We start from the raw sequence: 22,605 nt of genomic DNA on the forward strand, positions 1-22,605 counted from the left end.
TCTGAGAAGGTGGAGGGTTTTGTTTTCTTTGGTACACTTAGGAAGTGGATCTGAGACACTCAGTACTAGCACAGCACAAAACAAGCTTAACTTGATGCTGAGTAGCTATGGGGGAGCCCCTTTAAGCATGTGGTGCTTCCCCTAATGTCACCAATACCTGGAAGGGCTGGGTTAACCTTGGCTGGCTGCTTTGTGAGGAGGGGGGAAATTGATGGAAGAACTTGTGGGTCACGAAAAGAAACAGTTACCAATTACCATAACAGTTACCAATTACCATCACAGGCACAAGAGATGTAACTACATGAAGATTACTTAGAAATGGCAATAAATTAGTTTGAGAGTAGGGTAGTAGACTAAAACTACCCTTTGGTAAGCTGACACTTCTCCCTTCCATGGTGGCAGGATGGTGGGGGGGTGAGCCTGTACCAGGTGGTCTCTGCTCTTCCCTCCTCACCCTTTTACTCTGCTCCTTCCAAGGAGCTGCAGTTCTTTAAGAACTGCTTCAGTGTGGATCCTCTCCATCAGGGATAGATCACTGCAGGATTATCATTGAGCTGCCACCAGCCTGGCTGAGGAGCTCTGCTGTGCCACCTTGTCCTGGCTGGGTCTGGAACAGGGTAAACCTCGCAACGGCCACCCTGCACTTCCCCAGTACGACAGGGCTCCGAAATTAATATGTCTCAGACATATCTATGATAGAATCATAAAATTTTTTGATAAGTCCCTAATCCTTGGATTTGTCACAGAACTCTAAAAATTACATGTATCAGTACAACTCAAGCAAATACAGTGAAGATGCAGAACAGCTAGACTTTGGCTGTAATATCATAGTAGCACCATGATATTAGTCTATGACTATGTATGTATGTTTTTAAAGAAGGGGTACTGCTACACAGAATATAGTCAAATTGGGCTTCAGCTTTAGTAGACAGAAAACATTAAGGTATGATTTTAAACCAGCTTGTGCCCCAAGTGTTGCCACTAAAAATGCCTGATAGCAAATGTATTGGGGTTGGAAGCAATGTCTAGAATTGACCTGATACATTTTAACTGGAAAGCTGCACAAGTCTAAGCCCTAATGACTACAAGAACATTTCTCACAGGACTTTTTACTGAAAAATTACACTAAATGAGACAAGAGACTGAAAATCCTATCAATCCAAGCACTTTCACATCTCAAATTACTTGGAAAGAAAGAGCCAAAAGACCATCTTTACTTTGCATTATTGATCTTGCAATTCCTAAAAATTTGAGAAGCAGATACAGATTTAAAACAACTTTCATTTAGCAAGCAGCATTAAAATGGAACTTGTTAACTTTCCAAGTTACTTTCCTTTTCAGTCTCAGGGCTTAAATATAAGAGCAGCTACTCTATCTGCTTAAAATTACAGTTTAGCAGACTCCATCCCCAGTTTCCCCAATACCTGGCATCTAACATGAAAGCTACTCTGCCTCTGTGCTCTAGAAGGAAGAAGCCATTTAACTTTGGAAGATACATAGCAACTGCCTGTACAAATTCAGAAGTGAGAAGAGACTGGAATTCTTTTGATTTTTATGGAAGAAATGTGACTGTCTTTCCCAAGTGAAAGATTTTTACAAGCATGTAAGATATGGTATTTCAACTGCTGCTGGCATAATTCTGAAAAAACTCATTGGTCTTGATAGGAGAGAATATTGCTGTGAGCCTACAGCACTCAACTTCATTTCTGCCTCGTGAAGATAAGCCTTTAGCTGTTTCTAGGTATCAAGACAGACTTTCCCTTACTCACCAGAACACACTGTTGGGAGTTCTATCCAGCTCCTAGAAGGTCTTACACAGTGAACAAAAGGTAAAACAAGGGACTTACTCACCTTGATACAAGTTGGCTTTAGTTATATACAAACAATTTTGGACCCAAAGACAGTGAGTGCCAGATTAATGCTTAAAATTGCTGTGAATGCTAAGTATCATTTTTTTCTCTCTGGAACTAGAGCCTGAATTTCAGGATATGTATATGACATACGAATTTAACCATAGTGAAAAATAGTGTAAGGCCTAACATATTTAAAAGCCTTATTTATTGTTCAAATGCATAAAATGCTATTTATAATGTAATTAACATAATACATAATTAATCCAGGGATTTAAGTTTAAAATGTACAATTAATTGGTATAGAACACTAGCAAGAGGATTTTTTTTGCCACTGACAGTCACTTTATTTTGATGTTTTTGTTTCTGATGGATTTTCCCCAGTGTCCAGTGTCTTCAGCAATCTGAAAAGGCCAGCTGCTTCTCGTATCCGACTGAACTCAATGCAGAATGCTTGTACTTCTATAAACAAGTCCTGTACATTAATAATTTTGTTTCTGATTAAAGACTGAAGAAAGACACAAACAAGGCGGACCAGGCGGTTCTGAAACATAAGAGAGATGATTTAATAATCCAAATAAATGTTTGCAACCAAGTCAGTTAAAGGACTGTTGGCCCTCAGCACTACAAGTGAGGTGTTGCAGCAGTTATCGTGTTCCCAAGCTTTGTACATGCTGCCCCTCCCATTTCCCATACTACTACTGTCTTTTAAAAATTAACTGCTCTATAGTTCTTGTAGTTCTAGATGCAGGAGCCTTCTCAGGATTAATCCCATGCACAAATGAAGCACCACATCTACCTGTCCACTGCACTTAATTTATTATGTAATCTCTGAATAAAGGCAAAGAAGAGATAACAGCTGAAGATGATGTCAACATTTGAGTCTTGCTTAGTCTTATTTTCTACAACAGCCCCATAAAGAAAATTGAACAAATTTCATATCTTAAAATTTCTTATGACCACATCATCAAGGAACTCCAGATAGGAAGTGACATCAACCAAACTGATTCCAAGCTTCCTTCATGGAATGTGCTCTGTTGCTGAATCAGCAGGTAACCCTTTTGCTCTGTATTAGAAAGAAAAACAATTCCAGGGACACCTAATCCAAGAACTCATGGCTCATTTCCTGCCTGATCCGGAGAAAAGACAGGATCATAAAAGTGTTCCTTTTTCTTAAGAGCTACTTAGGCAACACCTTGAAGAGCACAACGGGAATTGGAAGTGAAAGCTTAGGAACTGGCACTTAAAGCTGTCATACATAGGTCCAGTCACCAACCATCTGTTTAACACAGAGCACATTTTTCCCCAAGGACAAAACCAAGTCTTTATCATTAAAGTGCTCTCATACTTCACATTGTGAGAAAGAGGTGAACCCAAACCTTTCTCTAAAGGCAACTATGTATGTGAACGATGTTTATCAGACAGAATTGAAAGATGTGACAGATAAAGTGTCCAAAGCATTTCAGATTATTTGACACTGAAAATCAGATATCAGCTATTTTTCCAGGAACTGATCTTACTACTGCAAAATTTGCTACTTATAATGTGAGAATTCAGAGACTGAACAACTTATTTCCTTCATTGTGATCAAAAGGCATCACATGCTTTCTCTGCAACACAAATTAGTTACACGAATAACTTTAATAATCCAGGAACATGAAACTCGGCAAAAGAACAAATGCAAGATTACTGGCTGACTCCCAGCCTCTGAAGATCATTTCCAACAATAATTTTGTACCATGCTTTTTAAACAAAACATCTTGTGTCTCAGCTGCTGTGAAGCCCCATACACATAAAAAAATGTTAGATCTCACGCTCTGCATGCTGCTTAGTAATCAGTGTATGTTCCTTGACCCTCAGAGCTCTTTTTTGTCCCCTGTGTGCCTGAAGCACAGCTGCTATGTGCTCTCAGCAGCCCCTCTGAGCACAGTGTCCCATTCTGGGCATATTCTCAGCTGCAGCCCAGGTCTGCTGGTATTTTCCTAATCCACTACCAAATGAAATAGGCAGAGCTACTCAGCAGGTCACAGATCAAGCCACCCATGTGTGTCTGGCAGAACCACAAAGCAGAGAAGCATCAGCAGCCACCAAAAGAAAACACATGGTCAGTCATCATCAGAATGGGATTGAAAACAAGATGGGGGGGTAGCTCCTATCTAAGACCACATTGCAGCCATATCCTGTGCAGTGCACACAACTTTCATTTCTGTAGCTGAAGGATACAATAGAGCTGGAGAAGGCACTAGAGGACACCAGAAAAGCTTAATGGGAAAGGAACAGTTGTCTTGCTGCAAGAGACTTAGGACACTGCAGTCCTTCAGTATGAAGAGGAAAAAGCTAAGGCAGGATTTAGGATTCAAAATGCCTTGGAGAAACTGAATACAGAACTGTTTTTCACCAGTGACATGCCCAAGAAAAGTTCTACTGGGCACCTGGTGAAACCAACAGATCAGTTTAGGAGAGAAGGAAGTACCTCACACAGCATGTAGACAACTCTGAATCCCAGAAGTGTGTAAACCTCCTCAGGTTTTCTCTGACCCTCCCTAGTCAGGGATCCTTGGAGTGGCTACAACTTCCTCAGTACCAGCATGCAAATATGACAGGCTTGAGAAGCAGAGAGTGTTAGGAAAAAAAGTGCCTTTGAAATAAAAAAGTAGTAAAACAGAATAACTTAATGCTATCAGCCTTATTAAAATCATAGCACATATTTCACAGAGCAATATATGGGGTACTTTTTCCTAACCACTTTATTGAAGCACTCACCTGCATATATTTGTCTTTAATCTGTTCACAGGTGGAGATACAATTGGAGATATAAAGATGAATAAATTCAGGTGGGAGATCAACTGCAGTAGTAAGCCTGTTCAAATAAAATATATTCAGTGGTTTATGAAGCCAGAAATCTAGTGTTTCTGTAGCAAAACAAATCGTATCAGTTAGACCTGTTATATGTGTATATATATATATGTATGTATATATATATATATATTCCTAGTTCTGTCATACAGAACTGATTTTTTACAGCTTCCAGATGTATTTCTAGTAATTTAAGTTTCTAAATTAAGAGTAAAAATTTTTAAAACTCTGAAAGTACAGAAGCTAAGTTAGATTGGTTTCTACTACATCTGACGTTTGAGTTGCCACTGCTTCTTAACCAAAAGAGCAACACAGCTCTCTTAAAGTAACAACATGCACTAAATGGAGAACTGCCACAAGGTTACAACAGAATCTGACCAAAGTAACTCAAATCAGTCCTATTTCAAATAGTGAAAGGGGGACAATAGGAAAAAGGTGAAGGTTTTAGTTTCAAGTGGAGTTTCAATTTTTTATCTTATTTTCCTTAATGATCAGTGTCTCCCTGTTTGTACTGACAGTCACTTTGCAGTTTGTTGAAAGTTGTTCCTATGGTAGCTATGCCGTGGGAGAACCAGCATGCCTGACTGGTGGTGTAGCTCTCCTGGACACAGGTAAAAACTCTTCTCTCACCACTCTTTCTCCATGTTGCAATCATTAGCCCCACTTCAGGGCAGTAACTGCTGTCAGTCTGCACCAGTAGGGAGGCATTTATTTCAAAACTGTTTATTTAATCAGAAGATATTTAAGATGCAATTCAACTCTGCTTCAAAGGGACTGCTGATTGATGCTTATTTGGTAGTTCACGTTCAGTAATTGCCAAGAAATGGAAGAAACTAAGTGGGAGAGATGTATTTCTGTGAATTTGTGGGAATTAGCTGTCTGAAAAGTATCCCCATTTAAGGGGCTAGCATTCTGTTAAGAAAATTGGTTGTACCTATCTGCAGAAATTATTCTCAATGAAAACAGAACGTGAATGTGCAGCAGGGCAGCTGTTTAACAACAGCACCTTTTGTTCACTTAAGCTGCATCAAGAATAGAAGTTGCAATTAAGCAGATTAGCCATGTGGCATTAACTGTTTGTGGAGGATTCCTACAATAACTGCCCTTTGTCCCACTATAGTCTTCTATCTCCCACACAGACATGCCTCAAGAAGGATAAAAATGAACATTTCCAGATATCCTAATAAAACACAACTGCTCATTTTACATACTCAGTGAAACCTTATTTGATTTGAGATCATACTCACCGATTTACAACTTCCATTGAATGTAAGGACATGTCCATGTTGACCAAGACAGAAAAATACTCTGTTATTTGACTAGACTGCATTAGTTTCAGCAACATTTCTATAGCTACTAAAGGATTGTTTTCAACCAGGTCTGGCAATTTGGCAGGAGTGAGACCAATATGGTAAACAAGCTTGGGGTCCTTTTCTAGTTCTCCAAGGAGCTGTGAAGAAGAAAAAAAAATCCTCAGTTGATTTTTCCTCAACTATTCATGTTACTGCTTGAAAAAACTGTTATAATACATCTAAGATACACAAGAATGACAGCCCTTTAGATTTAGGCTTCTCTATTGAAAAGCATTGGAGGGCTTCTTTAAAATTTTTATGTACAGGCAACTGTGTCCATAAAACCTTTACTAATGCATTTAGGAGTCTCATCAGTGGGTGGCAAAGAAGGGAGTTAAAAAATTCCATTATGAATTTTTTGATGAAAAAAAAAGAAAAAAAAGTTTCAGCTTCCTTTAGTTTCTTGTCCAGTAGAAGGAAATCTCAATTTCAAGTTCACTTGGCAGAAAGAGTAGTGCAAATAAAGTTTATTTTACAGTGCCAGCATAATGATTATGAAAAAAGCCTACTGAAATCAGGGGTAATACTATCAAATTGAGGGGGAAAAAATGTTGATATTTCTGCAGTAATTATTTATCAAAAACTTTCATAGAAACATAAGCAATTTAGTTACACAATGATTTTTCCACACAGAAAAATGTCGGTGCCATTCCTGATCAACTGTAACTACATCAAGGCAATGGTATGAACATTATCTTCCTTATTCAGACAAACCCAAGTCAAAATTTTTGGATTTTTACAATTTAAAAGTTTCCCAAATCCAAACACAGATCAATTAAAGTGCTCAAACTTTTCTAAAACGCAGCAGTTAATAGCTTCTTAGAGAATCATTTTAGACAGGAAAGTGCATCATCCTTACCTGTGTTTGTTGTGGCGAAGTCAAAGGACTTTTAAATGCCTTTGCCATTATTCTTTTTATCTCAACTCCAGTGCTGTTCTTAACACACATTGACTTATCCCACTGAATTGTGTGATCTGGCTCGATTGGATTTAGCCATGCCAATTCATCTTCACATATATGGAGTGGAGGCGGTGGTCGAATAAACTCTGGTCGGAAGTGACCTAAAAAAAACAATAGGAAATGTTTTCTTAAGCTTTGGGTATTCAGTTCTGTATCAGTAAAAAACAGAAGACACCCCAAAAGCCCCTATGTCTTTAAGCTATTATAACACTGAGAACAGCATTACAATCCTATTTGCCTCCCAAAAAAACATCTACTTCTGATTTTTAGTGATACCATTACATCTGCCTATTTGTCCTCTTCAGATCACTGTGTTACTGATCCTGTGGTCTTTTTCCCTTCCACAGTAACTGCTTCCCTGGGAGGTTTTACCAGCCAATGCAGATCTCAGTGCAGGGACTAGTATCTATTGTTCAACAGATGACATGGGGCTTGAAGGTAGACTCCAGATTTCTAGAAGTCTGTAAATGTGAACACTAGAATCTGATCTAGAAACAGCCTGATGCAGTTTCACACTTCCACTCACCTTAATTTCCATTTCATGCTTTGAAAATATTTCTGAATTCCATTACATTTTATCTGAAGTATAATAACACAGTATGTAGGGAGTTACAGAAACAAAGATGTGAAAATGCACATACTTTCTATAGGAGGCTTTAATCCACTCACTAATGCTTCCGTGATCTGGGAAGCAACAGAGCTGTCAAAACCAGAGTTGGAAGAATCTGGGTCAGGATCGCTGAGAATGCTGGGGAAGCTGGCCTTGCTCTGTGTTGGCAACTCGGACTGACGTTCTGGAAGAAGAATATTAAACCATAAAATTGGAACAGAGATGCCTGGAATACTAAAAGCAGTGAGAAACAAGCAGCTTTAGAAAAGAACTGGCTTAAAAAAAAAACCCAATAGATAATATCAACATGAAATCTAGTACAGTCAGGCAGTCAGCAGTCTGAGTGCCAGCTGACAGCCAAGGACAGAGGGTATGCAGCAAGGATAAAGAAGAAATAGATGTTAATCTGAAACGTAGTCTTGGCCTTAGAAAAGGCACGTAACTGATGTAATCTACATCTAAAAGCAGCACATTAGTAGGTTCCCATGCTGCTACTCAAAGAGTCCATATGTTGTATCTAGTTTTGTAATAATTTCTCAGAGAAGGAAAGTGAAAGATCTACCCTGATCCATTTACAGACAATAATGGTCATACTAGACCTGAAGTCAGCTATTCAAATTTACCCTACACATTTCTGTGGCATTGCCTGAGCTCCTTCTACATTCACTGTCAAGACAGAATCAGTGCTTTAGTAGTAAACAATGAAGTTTTAATGGTTACCTGATTTTACAGACATCATCATTAAAGCAAACCTGAAAGGAGCTAAAATCATCCCTTTAGAGGCCAAATTACAGAACATAAACAAGTTACAGAAAAATAATATTAAGGTTAGTGTACATACAGCTGAAGACTTTGAACAAATTGGCCAAAAAGGAAAATGTGGGACACATTGCTTTCATTATCAGATTTTTATGTGCCTTTCTGTCAATAATCTATTGCTCTTCTGTATCTGGAGACTTCATGGCTGATCTTCTGTGTTCTCTGTACCATTTTCAGAGATCCTGTTTTCCATTGCTTTGGCAAAGAAAACTCCAAAGGACGAAAAGCAGAAAAATCCCCTCTACAGAATACCACTTTACATTCCTCTCCCCACCCTGTTAACAGAGAACACTAAGCAGCAGATTATGCCTTAAGCAATCTGAAGTTCAAAATTGCTGGTACCACACAAAAAATCCCCTGAAAAAGTTCCAAATGAAACTAAACACCACTCCATTTCCTGGGTAATTGAGTGAGTGCTGTCATATTTTGTGTACCCTAACACTTCTAAGCAAAGTGTGCTTGCTCCTTTTTGTGCAATCATGTTGACCCTTCCCAGCTGCCCCCACACACACACAAACTATTTCATATGATTTCAAACAAATCTGCAAGAGATGCCCAAAACTGTGAGTGGTAAGAGCATCATGTGAACAAAGTTGTTAATTTTTTTGGCTTTCTGTCCTACTTTATCCAACTATTTCAGACAATGCAAACATGTGCATTTATGCTCACTGAAGCAGCACAGCAGGGTATATTTTTCTATTAAAGGCAACAACTACAATATTTTTCAGCTACTTAAAAAAAACCCCTATTTTAAGGCAAAGTCCAAATGAGCTGGTTTATAAAATGTATTTTCTACCTAAGCAACTATTTCAAACTTCATCTCATGAGTATTTTCATTTAGCCCCTGAACAGAAGGGTTGATTTAACAGAAGGAGTGGGGGAGAGGCACTGGGTGTCCTTTTTCTATCTTTTCATTTATAGTCTAGAACTTAAATCCATCTGTCATGGGTTTGTCATGGGTTTGTTTGTAACCTCATAATCTGAAATTACTAGTGATGTTCGATAAGATGATTAGTGATGTTTCACTTCACTGATTTGAGAAGCCTGCCTGAGCCCTCAGTTATATGCACTGAAGTTCAGAAGTTCAAACTCACTGCTTCAAGAAAAAGGGCTGAATCAACAGTTTCAGGTAAGCAGAATAATTTCTGCTTACTGTGATTAAACAGAAACTAATACAGCATCTTCAACTAAGACATTTAAATTTTACAAAACTAAACTGAAAACAAATCCTAAGGTTCCTTTATGGAGCTTAATATTTTATTTTTACAGGTAAAAAGAAACTTTCTTTAATTCTTACAGAGAGCTCGACAAAGTATTAAAACCTTTACTTTCATCAGGTCAGTTACTCCCCCATCAAATAAGGGTTAGCAGACAAACACTGAGGAACACTTGGCCAGGAGACCCATCCCTGCAGCTAGGAGGAAATTACTTTTTTGATAGGCCATTACACCAGATGAACAAAAACATATTGTAGGGCAGAAGCAAAGTTTGAATTAGCTCTCTGCAGACCAAAGGGAAGAGAGAACAGAACAAGTGTTAATACTCATGCCCAAGATGCTCAATTCCAGCATTCTATTTTTTTTAACGGGTGGTGGTGGTAAACCTTAAAACCAAAAAGAAAATAAAAAATAGAAAATCCACCTGAGAGTTGCAAATAAACTGTCACAGTGAGCTCAGATTCAGAGGATAAGTGTTTTCATTTTCTTTATAAAAAATGATTGGGAAAGATAAACTGATAGAAAAAAATTGCATGCTTTCTAAATTATTTAATTTGATTTTGCAGTTATGTGCTAAAGCAAGTCAAAATCATCCTGCTCTGAACAGCCCTGAACTCATCTCAAGGACCATACTTCTGAAAAGCTACCAAGTGTTATAGCTGTGACATTCTGTACGTCCTGGGGAAAGGATGTAAACAAAACATCTCAAACATTGCATCTTAGTGTCATCATCCTGCACCAGCTTCATCCTGTATATTGAATCATTTGGAGAAATATACTGAAGACTACTGAAAAAATCACAGACTTTCTAAAACACAACAAACAGAAGAAACATCATCATTTTAAAACAAAATTTATCTTCTAAGAAAGTGATTAGAAAGCAGACAGTTATTCTGGGGACCTACAGCAAGAAGTCTGAGAAATACAGCACAGAGCTTTTTCAGATGCAGCTGGTTTTGTTACATAACTTCTACAGCTGCTTGTAAGCAACTGTGCACATTTACTGGATTATGTAAACAATGATATGAATTTTATACAAGCACCATTAATGACTTTGTATTCTACTTTCAACCATCATTATCTTCTATTTTAAAGTATGTGGCCTAGAGCACACATTCACCAAACCACAGTTTTGAGGTTGCCCAGAGAAGCTGTGGATCCCCATCCATGGAAATGTCCAAGTCCAGGCTGGATGGGGCTTTGAACAACCTGGTCTGTTGGAAGGTGTTCATGCCCACAGTGGGTGAAGGAGGAAGCAGATGATTTTTATGGTCTTTTCGAACCCAACCCATTCTGTGATTCAATTATTTCATCTTTAATGAGAACAAACTATTCAGAAGGCAAACACAGCATCAAGGGGAAAACAAATAAAAGCACCTTGAGGCTTCTTAAGGCATCACATATGCCTTGCACTAAAAATGACAAGTTACCTGAGCAAAATTTTAATTTGCTAATTTGTATTCTACAAAATACAGACAGGATGAACACAAGAAGGACCAGAAAAGTTTGTCTCACAATGGCATGTTAAGGTGTTCAATTTGCATTTTCAAATTATCCCAGTCTGGAAATAGCAGCTAAGGAGGACCTCACAAGACATTTGTAGAATGTGAATAAGGGACTGTGAATAATACCACAGCATTACCAGCCAATGTCAGAGTCCACAGAAAAAAAAATAACAATACCAAGATAAAAGTGCAGGACAGAAAATATAAATGAATATAAATGGTGCCCAACCAGAGCAATAAATCACATTGTACAGATACAGAACTCGAATGGTCAGTTTTCAAGCAAGCAGGCCTACTGCAACATACCGAGGGAAAAAGGATTTTTTTTGTGTGTGTTTAAACTGGTTCCTTGTTCCCAACAATATATAATATTTCATCTTCACTCCAGATGTGACATGAACAGTCATGTCCCTCCTCCTGTTCTCCTGTCAAAGGATAAGCATCACACTGCTTTTCTATTCAATCTAGTAAAACTGGATTCCAGCTCTTGAGCTAACACTGCAAGGCCTAACTTTGCAATAAACCGAAGATATAATTGCAATAGTCAATTTTCCAGGTACAGCTGAAGTACTGGTATGTAATAGTGGCATGACAGTTATGCTTGTTCTCTCATAAAAGAAATACTGCAGAGGGTGCAAAGGGATGAAAATACAAAAAAACCTGCAAAAAATAATGAAAACAAAGCAAACAAACAAAAAAAAAAACCCACCATGAAGATCCCCCCACCCTAAAAAAAACTCCTCATAGCTTTAGATGAAAATCTTCCTATACTTGCAAAATATTCTTCTCTTTAAGGTAATTACAAATATGCTTAAAAAACTACTTGTTAAGGAGGATAAAAGCATTAGGATGCAATTTCTGCCGTAAGTTTCTCTAAGTGCTTGAACATAGGCTTGAAGACCCCAAATCATAGTTCAAACTCTTTCATATTCAGGTCAGACAGGTGTTTCTCAGGTAGCCCACAGTCACGTTCCAATGGGAAGCTTCCATTCCTAAGAGCACCACAGCCACAAACCTTCCTTACCTGCTAATGCCAGCTGCAGCCCACTGATGTCCACTGACTGGGCCATGTTCCCCACATCCATCGCAGCGATCTGCCGAGGAGTCTTCTTGAACAGCTCTCTAGGAGGGGCCAACATCAGTTGTGAAAGAAAGAATTTTTCTGGAGGAGTTATGGGAGGTAAGAAGCCTGTGGAGACACAGTGAAAAACAATCCATGGTTTTTAATGTAGGAGCATTAACAGTTTCCATGTTTTTCCTGTATAACAAGCAAAACTAAGACAAACTGATCTATTATTTATGGCAAGGTAGGTGCAGGTGGAGAGTCTGTGTGACACACACAGAACTGTTTTAATGCAAAATACAGCACTACGTGATCAGTATTACACATCATGACAGCCACAGCTGATGCTAAGTCACTCGTGCTAGTTCATTCACACAATTTCCAATGCAGACAAAAAGTGAGCTATTTAGTATGACCTGACATTGCAATTCACAGAATCAGAGAATGGCCTGGGTTGGAAAGGACCTTAAGGACTATCTAGTTCCCACCCTCTGCCATGGGCACCACCTCCCTGGACAGACCATTCCAATGTCTAATCACCCTTTTTGTGAAGAGCTCCCTAATCCAACCTAAACCTCCCGTGGCTCAGCTTTACACTATGTCCTCTTGTCCTGTCGCTGGTTGCTTGGGAGACCCCCACCTGGCTACAGCCTCCTTTCAGGCGGTTGTAGAGAGCGAAAAGTGACCGAGCCTCCTCCTCTCCAGGCTAAACAGTCTCTCTAACAACCCTCAGGCAGTTGTAGAAGAGCTATGAGGTCCAAGCAAGCGGCCTGGCTGACACCAATCCCAGAGACGCTGGCCGCGCAGGATTCGCACCGCTTTCTCCAGGAGGGCTCCAGCGCCGCCCCGCCTGCCCCGCTCCCCGCCGCGCCGGGACACACCTGAGAGCGGGGTGCGCTCCGCCTCGTCGCCGCCGCGCTCGGGCGCGGGGTTGAGGAGGTGGGCGAAGACGGCGGCGAAGGGGTTGGCGGCGAGGGGCTCGGTGCGGTACATCTCCCAGAGGAGGTAGAGCGCGGTGAGGCGCTGCGCGGGGCTGGGCAGCAGGTCGGGCTGCTGCAGCAGCAGGACGAGCACGGAGCCCAGCCGGAAGTGCTCGGCCTTCCCGAAGTAGTGGTGGAAGGCGCTGGAGAGCCCCTCGAAGGTGCTGCCGCCCGCCTCCTCCGACACGATGCTCAGCAGGCTCGACAGCTCCTTCGGCGACAGGCTCATCCTGCCGCCCGCCGCCGCCTCGCCCGCCTCCGCTGCCCCCTGCGTGCCGGGCGCCGGGCTGCCCCCGCCCCCGGGCATCCGACCGCGACCGCCGCCGCTCCGGCCCCGGCGCTCCCCGCCGGCCGCGCTTTACGGCGCTGCCGCGAAAGGCGCCGGCGGCGTTCCGGCCCGGGCTGCGGGGCGGCGCGCGCGCGGCCGGGAGGGCCGGGATTGGTCCGGGCCGCCCGACGGGGGCGGGCCATTGGTCCGGGCAGCGGCTGCGCGCGCTCCCGCGCGGCCGGCAGGGGGCGCGCGGCGCTGGCTGCACCGCCCCCGTGCCGGGCGGGGGCGGCGCGATGGCGGCGGGGCCGCGCCGGGAGCCTGCGCCTCCCGGGCCGGGGCTGCTCCCGGCCGCGGCGCGGCCCCCGCGCCGCCTCCCGCGCTCTGCCCGGCTGTGGGGCCGGGGGTGTTCTCGTGGCCGAGGAACACGTCGTGGGCGTGCCGTTTAACGGCGCAGCAGTTACACCGCGGATTGGGTCCATTGAAGGGTCTGGAGCTCAGGTTCTATGAGGAACAGCTGAGGCTGCTGGGGTTGTTGAACCTGGAGAAAAGGAGGCTCAGCGGGGATCTTGACACTTTCTACAACCGCCTGAAAGGAGGTTGTATCCCGGTGAGGGCCAGACTCTTTTCTCAGGTAACCAGCAACAGGAGGAGAGGACACAGCCTCAAGATGCACCAGGGGAAGTTTAGGTTGGACATTAGGGATTTCTTCACAATAAGGGTGATTAGACATTGGAATGGGCTGCCCAGGGAAGTGGCAGAGTCACTATCCTTGGAAGTATTTAATCGTGCCCCTGTGTAGTTGACAAGGTGGTGTGCAGTCACAGGTTGGATTCAATGATCTCGGAAATCCTTTCCCTCTAATTGATTCTGAAGGGATTATGTTCATCCATATCTTCCATGGTCCAGTGCAGTTGAGAATACCCACTTTGTTGGTGGGGCTCTCAGCAGAGCTGGAGGGTGGTGAGCTGCAGTAATGTGTGTCTGGGAGTCAGGGATTGAAGCACATCCATATGAAATGTGATGATCTGTTTCATTGGCTTATCCTGTGGAAGTACATCTCATGGGACAGCAAGTCACTGGCTTAACCAGAAGAAGTGCTGCGGTCATGGCTTGGAGGAAGGGCTTTCTGTGGAATATGCTGAGAAGACCATAGGAAGTCCTGAGAGCAGGCACTGATTCTTCTATTATAGTACTCCTCCCAAGTCACCCAGCCCTAAGGATCTTGGCTTTCCAGACAGCAATACATGTGTAAGAGCTTGGATTCATCTTCTAAAGTAATATAAACTGAAAACTTGTGTTCTGCATGTAGACCAAGTAATGGAGGTGTTCCCTATTTCACATTTCTGATGGGAAAGAAACCCAGATCTCAGAGGTGTAAAGGATTCATGTGCATACAGAGCTGTTAAAAAAGGATGGGTCTGTGCGGAAAACAAGGTCTACAGCCAGGCAAGGCAAGATCTGAAAGCCTTGCTGATAGAGCAGTTACCAGCAGACTGGATCACAGCAAGAAGTCTGCTTGCAGCATATGCTGCTAGAAGAGTAAAGCAGATGGAAGAGGATGCCAGTGAGCTCCCTGACCTGGCCAGGGTATTCAAGGAAACAAAGCATTATTTGGAAGTTTAGGCCAATTTAGAGTTTACTAACAACTGCAACAATTACTTTAATTGTAAGATTTAGGAAGAAGATGAAAGCATTGCAAATAGCTGGGGAAGTAAACTATGTATGTGTGTGGGAGAGCTAGATGGAAAACTTGGGAAAGCACAGGCCTCAGACCAACCAGCAGGTTTTCTGTTTCGGTTGCGCTGACAAAAGTTGCATTTGTTAATTTTTGGCATGAAGTTTATGGATAGAAATGATCACATCTAAAATTGTGCCTTATATTGAGGGATGGCTTGCTGGGTGGATTAGCATGTAAACAAACCTTTGATGCTTTTGTCCAGGTGGTCTTTTTTGTATAGCCTGTTCCTAATAACAAACTCTGCTGAAGACAGCAGAGCTAAAAGAAGAAACATGTTTAGAAAGAGAAAGCTGCTTCTTCTTTTCCTATATATTTCAGAATCATAATTCACTCTTTGATATTGTGCTTACTGGAATAATGGATGCAGAACTGCAGAAATGGACTTTAGGGAAATAAAAAGTTTCCCTGATGACTGAGATAGCAAAAAATTATATTACTCATATGTGCTCACTAATGCAGCCATATGGAAGCATTCAATGCAAATTAAAAGGTTTTGTCAGAACAGGAAAGCTAACAATTCAGAAGATGGAATACTTAATAGGAAGTGGGATAGGCACAAGCATCAGTTGACTAAGGGAATTTTGAAGTCACAAAGATTTTAAAACAGATTACCATTTCAGGGTAGGAAAAACCTTAATCAAAAAAAAAAAAAAAGAGAGTAGAATGCTCTTGGGACAGGAAGGAAGTGTAGTAAGCAAAATAGTGTTTCTGTGACTGCACAGGGCACTGTATTTTGTGTACACATGGGTGTTGGACATTCTTGGGCTCAAAACTTGTGTAATGAAGAAGCAAGAGTGTGTGGTACTAGTGCAGACTCAAATAAAAGGAATTCTTGGCCAGATCTGAAATGGATTGCATTACACTCAGGGAGGAAGGCTGGAACCCCAGCTCCCGTGGTGGGCCAGGGGGGTCAATTCTGCAGGAGATGTCTCAGTGCAGCACAGTCTCATGGTATAAAAGGAAGACTTCAGTTTTCTCCCTTTGCAGAACAACACCTCTGGGTGCAGGCTGAGCATATTCCATTTCTTTAGATGGCCTATGGAATAGCTATTAAATGGTCAATACAAGCATAAAATACACCCGTTTTTCATGTTTGACTTTAAGGAAGCACCTCAGTAAAAATCAAGCTTTGAGTTCCTAAAGAGGAATAAAGAGATTGGGGCTGTACTTAAATTTCTGATTCTCAGCCCCCTTGTGTAACCCTGTTCTGTTGGCTCAAACATGCTAATACATATTAGCCCAGACACAGATCCCAGACTCAAAGTGACACAGGCAATCTAGTTTGGCAGGTTACCCTTTGCAAATACAAATGAACCTTTACAAAATTATTTGGCTGTTAGAATGCAATTGATGTAGTATTTAAAAGAACATCAGCTTTTGATGAATTGTAACTGGAAAATTAGATTCACAACCAAAGGAGTACAGTCAGATTTGATTTCCTGAGCTAAGGGCAAGGCTATGCAATTTAACTGTAGGAGTTCTCTTTCCTTCTTAAAATTTATGATATTATTTACTATTGTATTTTATATTGATTACTGTTGTATTTTAGATGACACATAAGAAACACAGACTACATTTCAGATACTATAAAAAAAATCCTAATGAAGGATAGATAGAAAAAGACAACATTTGGAAGGAGCAATAAAAGTATTAAGGAACTATCCAGCCAGTATTTTAGTTTCTTCTAGCAAAGAGGCTGAATACTCAGGAAACAACTCCCAACAGCCTATCTTTTATCCCCGCAGTTCATTTAGGAAGGACATAGTAGGAAGGAATTAAATCACACCTTAAAGTCCAAGGGTGAATTAAAGCGCTTCCAGATTGTTCTGTTTATTCTCATGAGAATTCTCTCTTGTACACAAATTCCTTTCCATAGTAGTTAAAGTGACCCATCCTGTCTACAGTGTATTTTAAATAGCAGCATATCAGAGAAAGGAAGGAGAATATGCATTTTGTGTACATCTCTTTATGTGTATCTTTCTAGCAACAGTTAAATGTTTTCTTCCTAGTTCATCTTTTCAATTCAAAATACAAGGCAGGACCACCAATACAGAAACAGATTTTGTTATTCCTGGAGTCATCAACAATATTGGCATGCTAACAATGCCTAAAAGTCTTCCTGAGTAACTGTATGAGAACACATCTTCACTTGTTAGTCAGCTCTCTAAGCTGCCAAGGTATCTTGGATACAGCTTGAAAAGCACTTAAGAAACACCAAAAATATAATTGCATGAACGGCTTCGTAAGTGCTGAATACTGAATGGCTTAGAAATAAACATGGTCATTGCTGAATTCTTTAACTACTGCAAGTTTTTGTGAGGTCTCTTCATTTTAAACCACACGTGTTCACACAAATTAATGTTAGTCCACTCTCTTGATTCTTTGAGTGTTAGATGCTCCCAGAAGAGACAGAGCTTTGGCCCAATTAGATTTATGGTGAAACTCCAACAGGGACATACTGGCACATAAAAGCAGCATACAGTATGGCTATTTGCATATGTGTCTTCGGATAGACTTCTTCTGATAAGGAAACCCTCTCCTGATCACTGAGAAAAAACGCTTTTTCCTCCAAAAACTGTTTGAAGCAAAATAATATTCTCATTTGTCCTTTTTTTCTTGCTCTTTTCTTTTCAGATGGGATTATTAAAAAATCTATTTGTAATTTGAAAATATCTAAGCACATGTTCTGTGTAGAAACATTCAGTCTGTGCATTGCTTGGGAAGTCTTCACTGTGAACTTTAATTTGAGCACTCAGCATTTTTAATTTGAGCTATGCAATTGCATATCTGATACAAATGGAACTATTTCCGTTCCCTGACTCCATTATTTGATTTATGCCTTATGGTTCTGTTTTCATCCAAAATCAATTTCAGTAGAATCTTTACTTATGCAGATAAGATTGCAGGAGGAAGTGCTTTATGTTTAAGCTACAAATTTGAAATCCACCTTCTGAAAGAATATTCAATAATTCTGAACTGATTAGAAAGCTCTTGTCCAGGAAGTGTGAGATTCAGGTTTTCTTCATCTCCCTACAGGGGTTTAAACTCCAGCCCAGACTATGGCTATTAGGAGTAGAGGGGAGTGTTTATCTCCTTTGGCTGAAGTTATTTTGCTTTGTTTACAGGCACTAAAGATTCACCACAAGAGGAAGGGAGAAAAAGTAGGATCTGATGGATTCAATGGAGTGTGACATTCAGGATGGTGGGTGGTCTGTGTTGTAGTCCATCTCCAGAAAAAAAGGCAAATGTGCACTATAGCAATCAGGTGTGAAAGCATAAAAATACATGTGTAAAGGGACTAGAAATCTGTTTCCCCTCTTGCCCACTTAAATTCCCAGCCATTGGGAGAGTCACTTCTTCCCAGTCTTTCCCTTCAGAAAGAAAATTTAAAAATATAGTAAGGAATCTCTCTTAGTCTCATATGCATACTTTCATATGGCAATATACTTTCAGTGGCACAGCTTCACACATTTGCCTGTATCCTGAGTTCCATGTCATTCATTTTCTCATGTTCACATATGTTTCTAACACCCAGTGAGCTCTTTCAAGGGCTTTCTATTCCAGTGCCTACAAAGTTTCTCTTTTGCCTTTTATTTGCTTTTAAGTATGTTGCACATTCTCAAAGTGTCTTGTTATTCATCCCATCTCCTGGTTTATGCTGAAAGCTTTTAAATGTGTTTTAATGATGCATAACAGCAATATAATGAGCCTAATAGCATGCTATTGATTTTCATTTGAAACACTGACATTTGAACATTTCAATAGCCTTTTAACAGTGTGTATATTTAATGTGATTCAAAGACAAGGCAAATGCAACGCAATATGTCTCTACTAAAAAATGTCACATTCTCTATTTCCTGACCCTCTTTCCCCCCTCTCCTGCAATCTTTTTGGCAATCATCCACATTGGAAATATGTAATTTTCAGTGTTTTTAAAAAAGTAATAATACTAGTAATAGTTTAATTTTCTCATACCATAATACTCATACATACTCATACTCATACATAATACTTGGTACAAGAAAATAAAAGGGAAAACCACAACATTTCAGTATCCAGACACAGCTTTGCTTATCTGTTCTGATCACAATGAAGATATCAATAATCCACATCCAGTGAGTGCTGCCAGAGAACGCAATGAGTTAACTCTGGACTGAACTGCCCAAGGGTACCCTCTAGACAGTTTTCACCCTCACTTGGTGAACTAAGAAACACAAAAAGAAAAATGCCGTCAGCAAACATACACATCAGCATAAGAGAGCAGCTGCCTTTTGATGAATAACTCAGTAGTTAAATGATATGAAGAGTTTTGTTTCCAGGAGAGGTTTCTGAAAGGTCAACAAGCAAGATGGCAAGATGTGAAGCAGCCATATACTGTCCTGGCCAGCCTGTGTGTGTGGCTACTTGGACATAAACTAACAGCAGCAACATATTGCCAGGCTCTACTGGCAATATGTTTTCCTAGTGTTATATGTAAATACCTTCATTTTCCAGTACTGTGGCATGTTTTTTTCAGAGAGTGTTTATCAAAAATGAATACAGGTCAAGTCTGTATCATTACACATTACCCTTCTATCTTTTCACAGCATCATTCATATTCTTTGCCCATCAGTCATCTGCACAGCACCATAAATATGCATGACGCTGTCACGATTTCAGGAAATACAGCTCTGCTCTGTGGGTTGGTTGAACATAAGGTAATAGGTAAAGAAAGAGAGAAAATCAAAGGACCAGGGAAACAAGGAAGGCCTATGCTTTTGTGAGGTCTTCAGTTTGCTTGCCTCCCCAGTGTATATCTTTTAGTTTGTAGCCACATCAAATAAGAGGATCATCTGACAAGTCATGACTCAGACCTCATTGCAATTGCATATAATTAAACAGGGGTTTTGCTATCAAGCTTAAAAAAATCAGCTACTTTCATTATCATTTTGTTCACATGTTTTTTCAATCCTGTGGTTTTCTTTCAAGAAGATGATGGAAGTAAGATCAGGAGCAAAATTTCTGAGAATATGTAAGTGATTTTGAAGTCTGAAGTGCTTTTTGAATTATTAGTAATTCCCAGGATGCACCTTAGACTGAAATTATGATACACAATTTTCAGAGGTTACCTAAAAATTCAAAACTGTTTATCAAATAAGGTACCTAAGACAGGCATGTTTTGTTGTTAAAGTGTAAGTTAAGCTCTATTTGTACCCATACCAGAGACTATTTTAACTAGAAAAATAAATGAGCAAGAAAACCATCTTAGTGTACCTTGCATAGGTGGTGATATTAGTAAGTAACTCTGCTAAAAGCAGTAGAGTGGGCCATGGATATTAAACCAGTCAGAGAAGAAATCTCTTATGCATATAGTTGAAAACAGAAGAAATTACTGTTACCTTTTATTTAAGATAAGTCACATGAACAGTCTCCAGAAAAAACAAATTCTCTTGGCTGATGGTGGAGGGATTGTAGAATGATGACCTCAGACATCTAAGTTTTGACCTCTAAGTTCGGAGATCAATCCCATCCCCTGGAGAAGCAAGATCAAGTTTGACACCAAGCTGAGGTTTAACTCCTGGTCAGAGCCCCAGTCATACCTGCAGGCAAGATACTCACTCCTTCTCTAATCTTCCAATGGTGTGTTGCATCCCTTTTCCCCAGACTGTGCTGATTTTTCATATTTTAAACTTAAATTCTCCAGGATGAGGACTGCCTCTAGTGACAGTCCTCAGTACAGCAATTTATAGGACTGTGCAGTATCCCTTCAATGGAAATTCTGGCATGTCTCAGGAAGAAGGGGCTTCCATGCATAGGCAGTGGAAGCAAAAACTAATGGGTAGTGCAAAACCAAAGGGGTTGTAAAATACAACTGCTTCTTTCTGCCCACCTGCCCTGGGGGAAGTCTCCTGTGGCTCCTGCTTGTTGGCACTTGTGTCTTGCAACAATCAGAAGTTTCTAGAGGATGTGGAACTACTTTGTTCCCTGTCTATTAAGCATGACTATAAAAGCCCAAGTCCCCAGTGCTGCCAGTTCAGTGAAACTGAAAGGTAATAAATTCAAATCTCACAAACAAAAAGCATTTTATATACAGCATGTGTATAAAGAATTTACTACTACAGACTGTCACAGAGAGCATGGTTGTAAGGAGGCCTATGACATTTTCAAAGATAACAAAATATCTAGAGTAAATTCAGGAAAGGAGAAATTTAGAAGGCGCATAAGTGATTCTTCATCTTACACAATCTCTTAATGATGGATGAAACCTTTTTGGGGATTATTTTCTCTGTTGTAACTTGTCTTGGTCACCATCAGACAGGAATTTCTAGACCATAAATTTTAACAAATATACCAATTCTTATGTTGCTCACTTACACCTGAGAGAGTCTGCTGACCATAAAGTACACCAAGGGTTTGACCTGAAGCACATCATCCATCACTGATGCAGTAAAAGTGCATGCATTCTGTGGGGCTCTGAAAAATTGCCCAACAGGCAGTTGGTTTGCAGGGCAGAGATGTGTACTCTTGGGTAATGTGGCATTGGTGTACAAGGTCCTGCATTCATTGCTCTGCTCTCGTTTGCCTAAAAGAATCCCAGATTGTGCAACTCACACACCTCCTGCTCTTCCTTTTAATTCTTTGCTCAAAATCCAGTGCAAACTTCCTTTCTCATCCTGACTATTTATAAGTATACATAGAAACAAATGTTTTGTAAAGATGTAAGAGACATTCTTCTTTATTCTCAGGGGCAAATAAAACCTTTTAATTTTAGCCCAGTTTCCTAAGGAAATGAGACTGATGCAATCACATTGTCTATTTGTCTGTCTATCAAATTGGCGCCCTTCCCCCCCTTCCCTCCCCCCATCAACTTCTGACCATTAATTTCTTCCAGCCAGATCTGAAAGAAATGCAAAATTCTTTCAAAAGTGTTAAATGCACACGAGTTTTATGAAAATCAGTGGGTGGGCCAGAGGAGAGATCTTGTCAGTTCCCTCATGGGCGAAGTCAGTTCTGGCTGAATTCAGTGGGTGGGCAGCAAAGGGCTGTCACCTTAGGCATAGCTGTAACACCACATGATGCCCATTGTCCCCTGAAGGTAGAAGAACAGGAGTCACTGGGGTGGGAGTTCAGAGGTACTTCTGGAGAGGCTCTCCTGGGTACTTGGAAATATTTCAGGGGTGGGGAGAGATAACGTGGCAAAGGGGAAAGGAAGGGAACGAATGGGATTGTGGGACTTGTGGGATGCAGAGGGCAGAGCACACTTTAGGATTTTCTTTATACTCCAAAGGAGCTGAATGTTAAGGTCATATTCTGGGGAGCTTCTCAGTGGTGGCTCAAGGAACATGGTGAAAAAGAAATGCAAAGCCTGTGCTAGAGAAGGGGACATGAAAAGCAGTTTTGGTT

At 40.8% G+C, this 22,605-nt stretch overlaps 1 protein-coding gene across 1 annotated transcript; it reads right to left on the minus strand.

Moving 5' to 3' along the window:
* Window positions 1-2,038: 2,038 nt before the first annotated feature.
* CNOT11 (CCR4-NOT transcription complex subunit 11) lies at window positions 2,039-13,543 on the minus strand. Its single transcript, XM_053971171.1, has 7 exons — window positions 13,115-13,543; window positions 12,195-12,359; window positions 7,661-7,813; window positions 6,918-7,120; window positions 5,954-6,156; window positions 4,614-4,710; window positions 2,039-2,394 (listed from the first exon to the last, which is right to left on the minus strand). Exons 1-7 carry the CDS (start codon window positions 13,518-13,520, stop codon window positions 2,197-2,199), a joined length of 1,425 nt encoding a protein of 474 aa, XP_053827146.1. The 5' UTR covers window positions 13,521-13,543; the 3' UTR covers window positions 2,039-2,196.
* Between the last annotated feature and the right edge of the window lie 9,062 nt (window positions 13,544-22,605).

The sequence above is a fragment of the Vidua macroura genome, chromosome 2, assembly GCF_024509145.1.
Source record: "Vidua macroura isolate BioBank_ID:100142 chromosome 2, ASM2450914v1, whole genome shotgun sequence".
In the NCBI taxonomy this organism is placed as follows: Eukaryota; Metazoa; Chordata; class Aves; order Passeriformes; family Viduidae; genus Vidua; species Vidua macroura.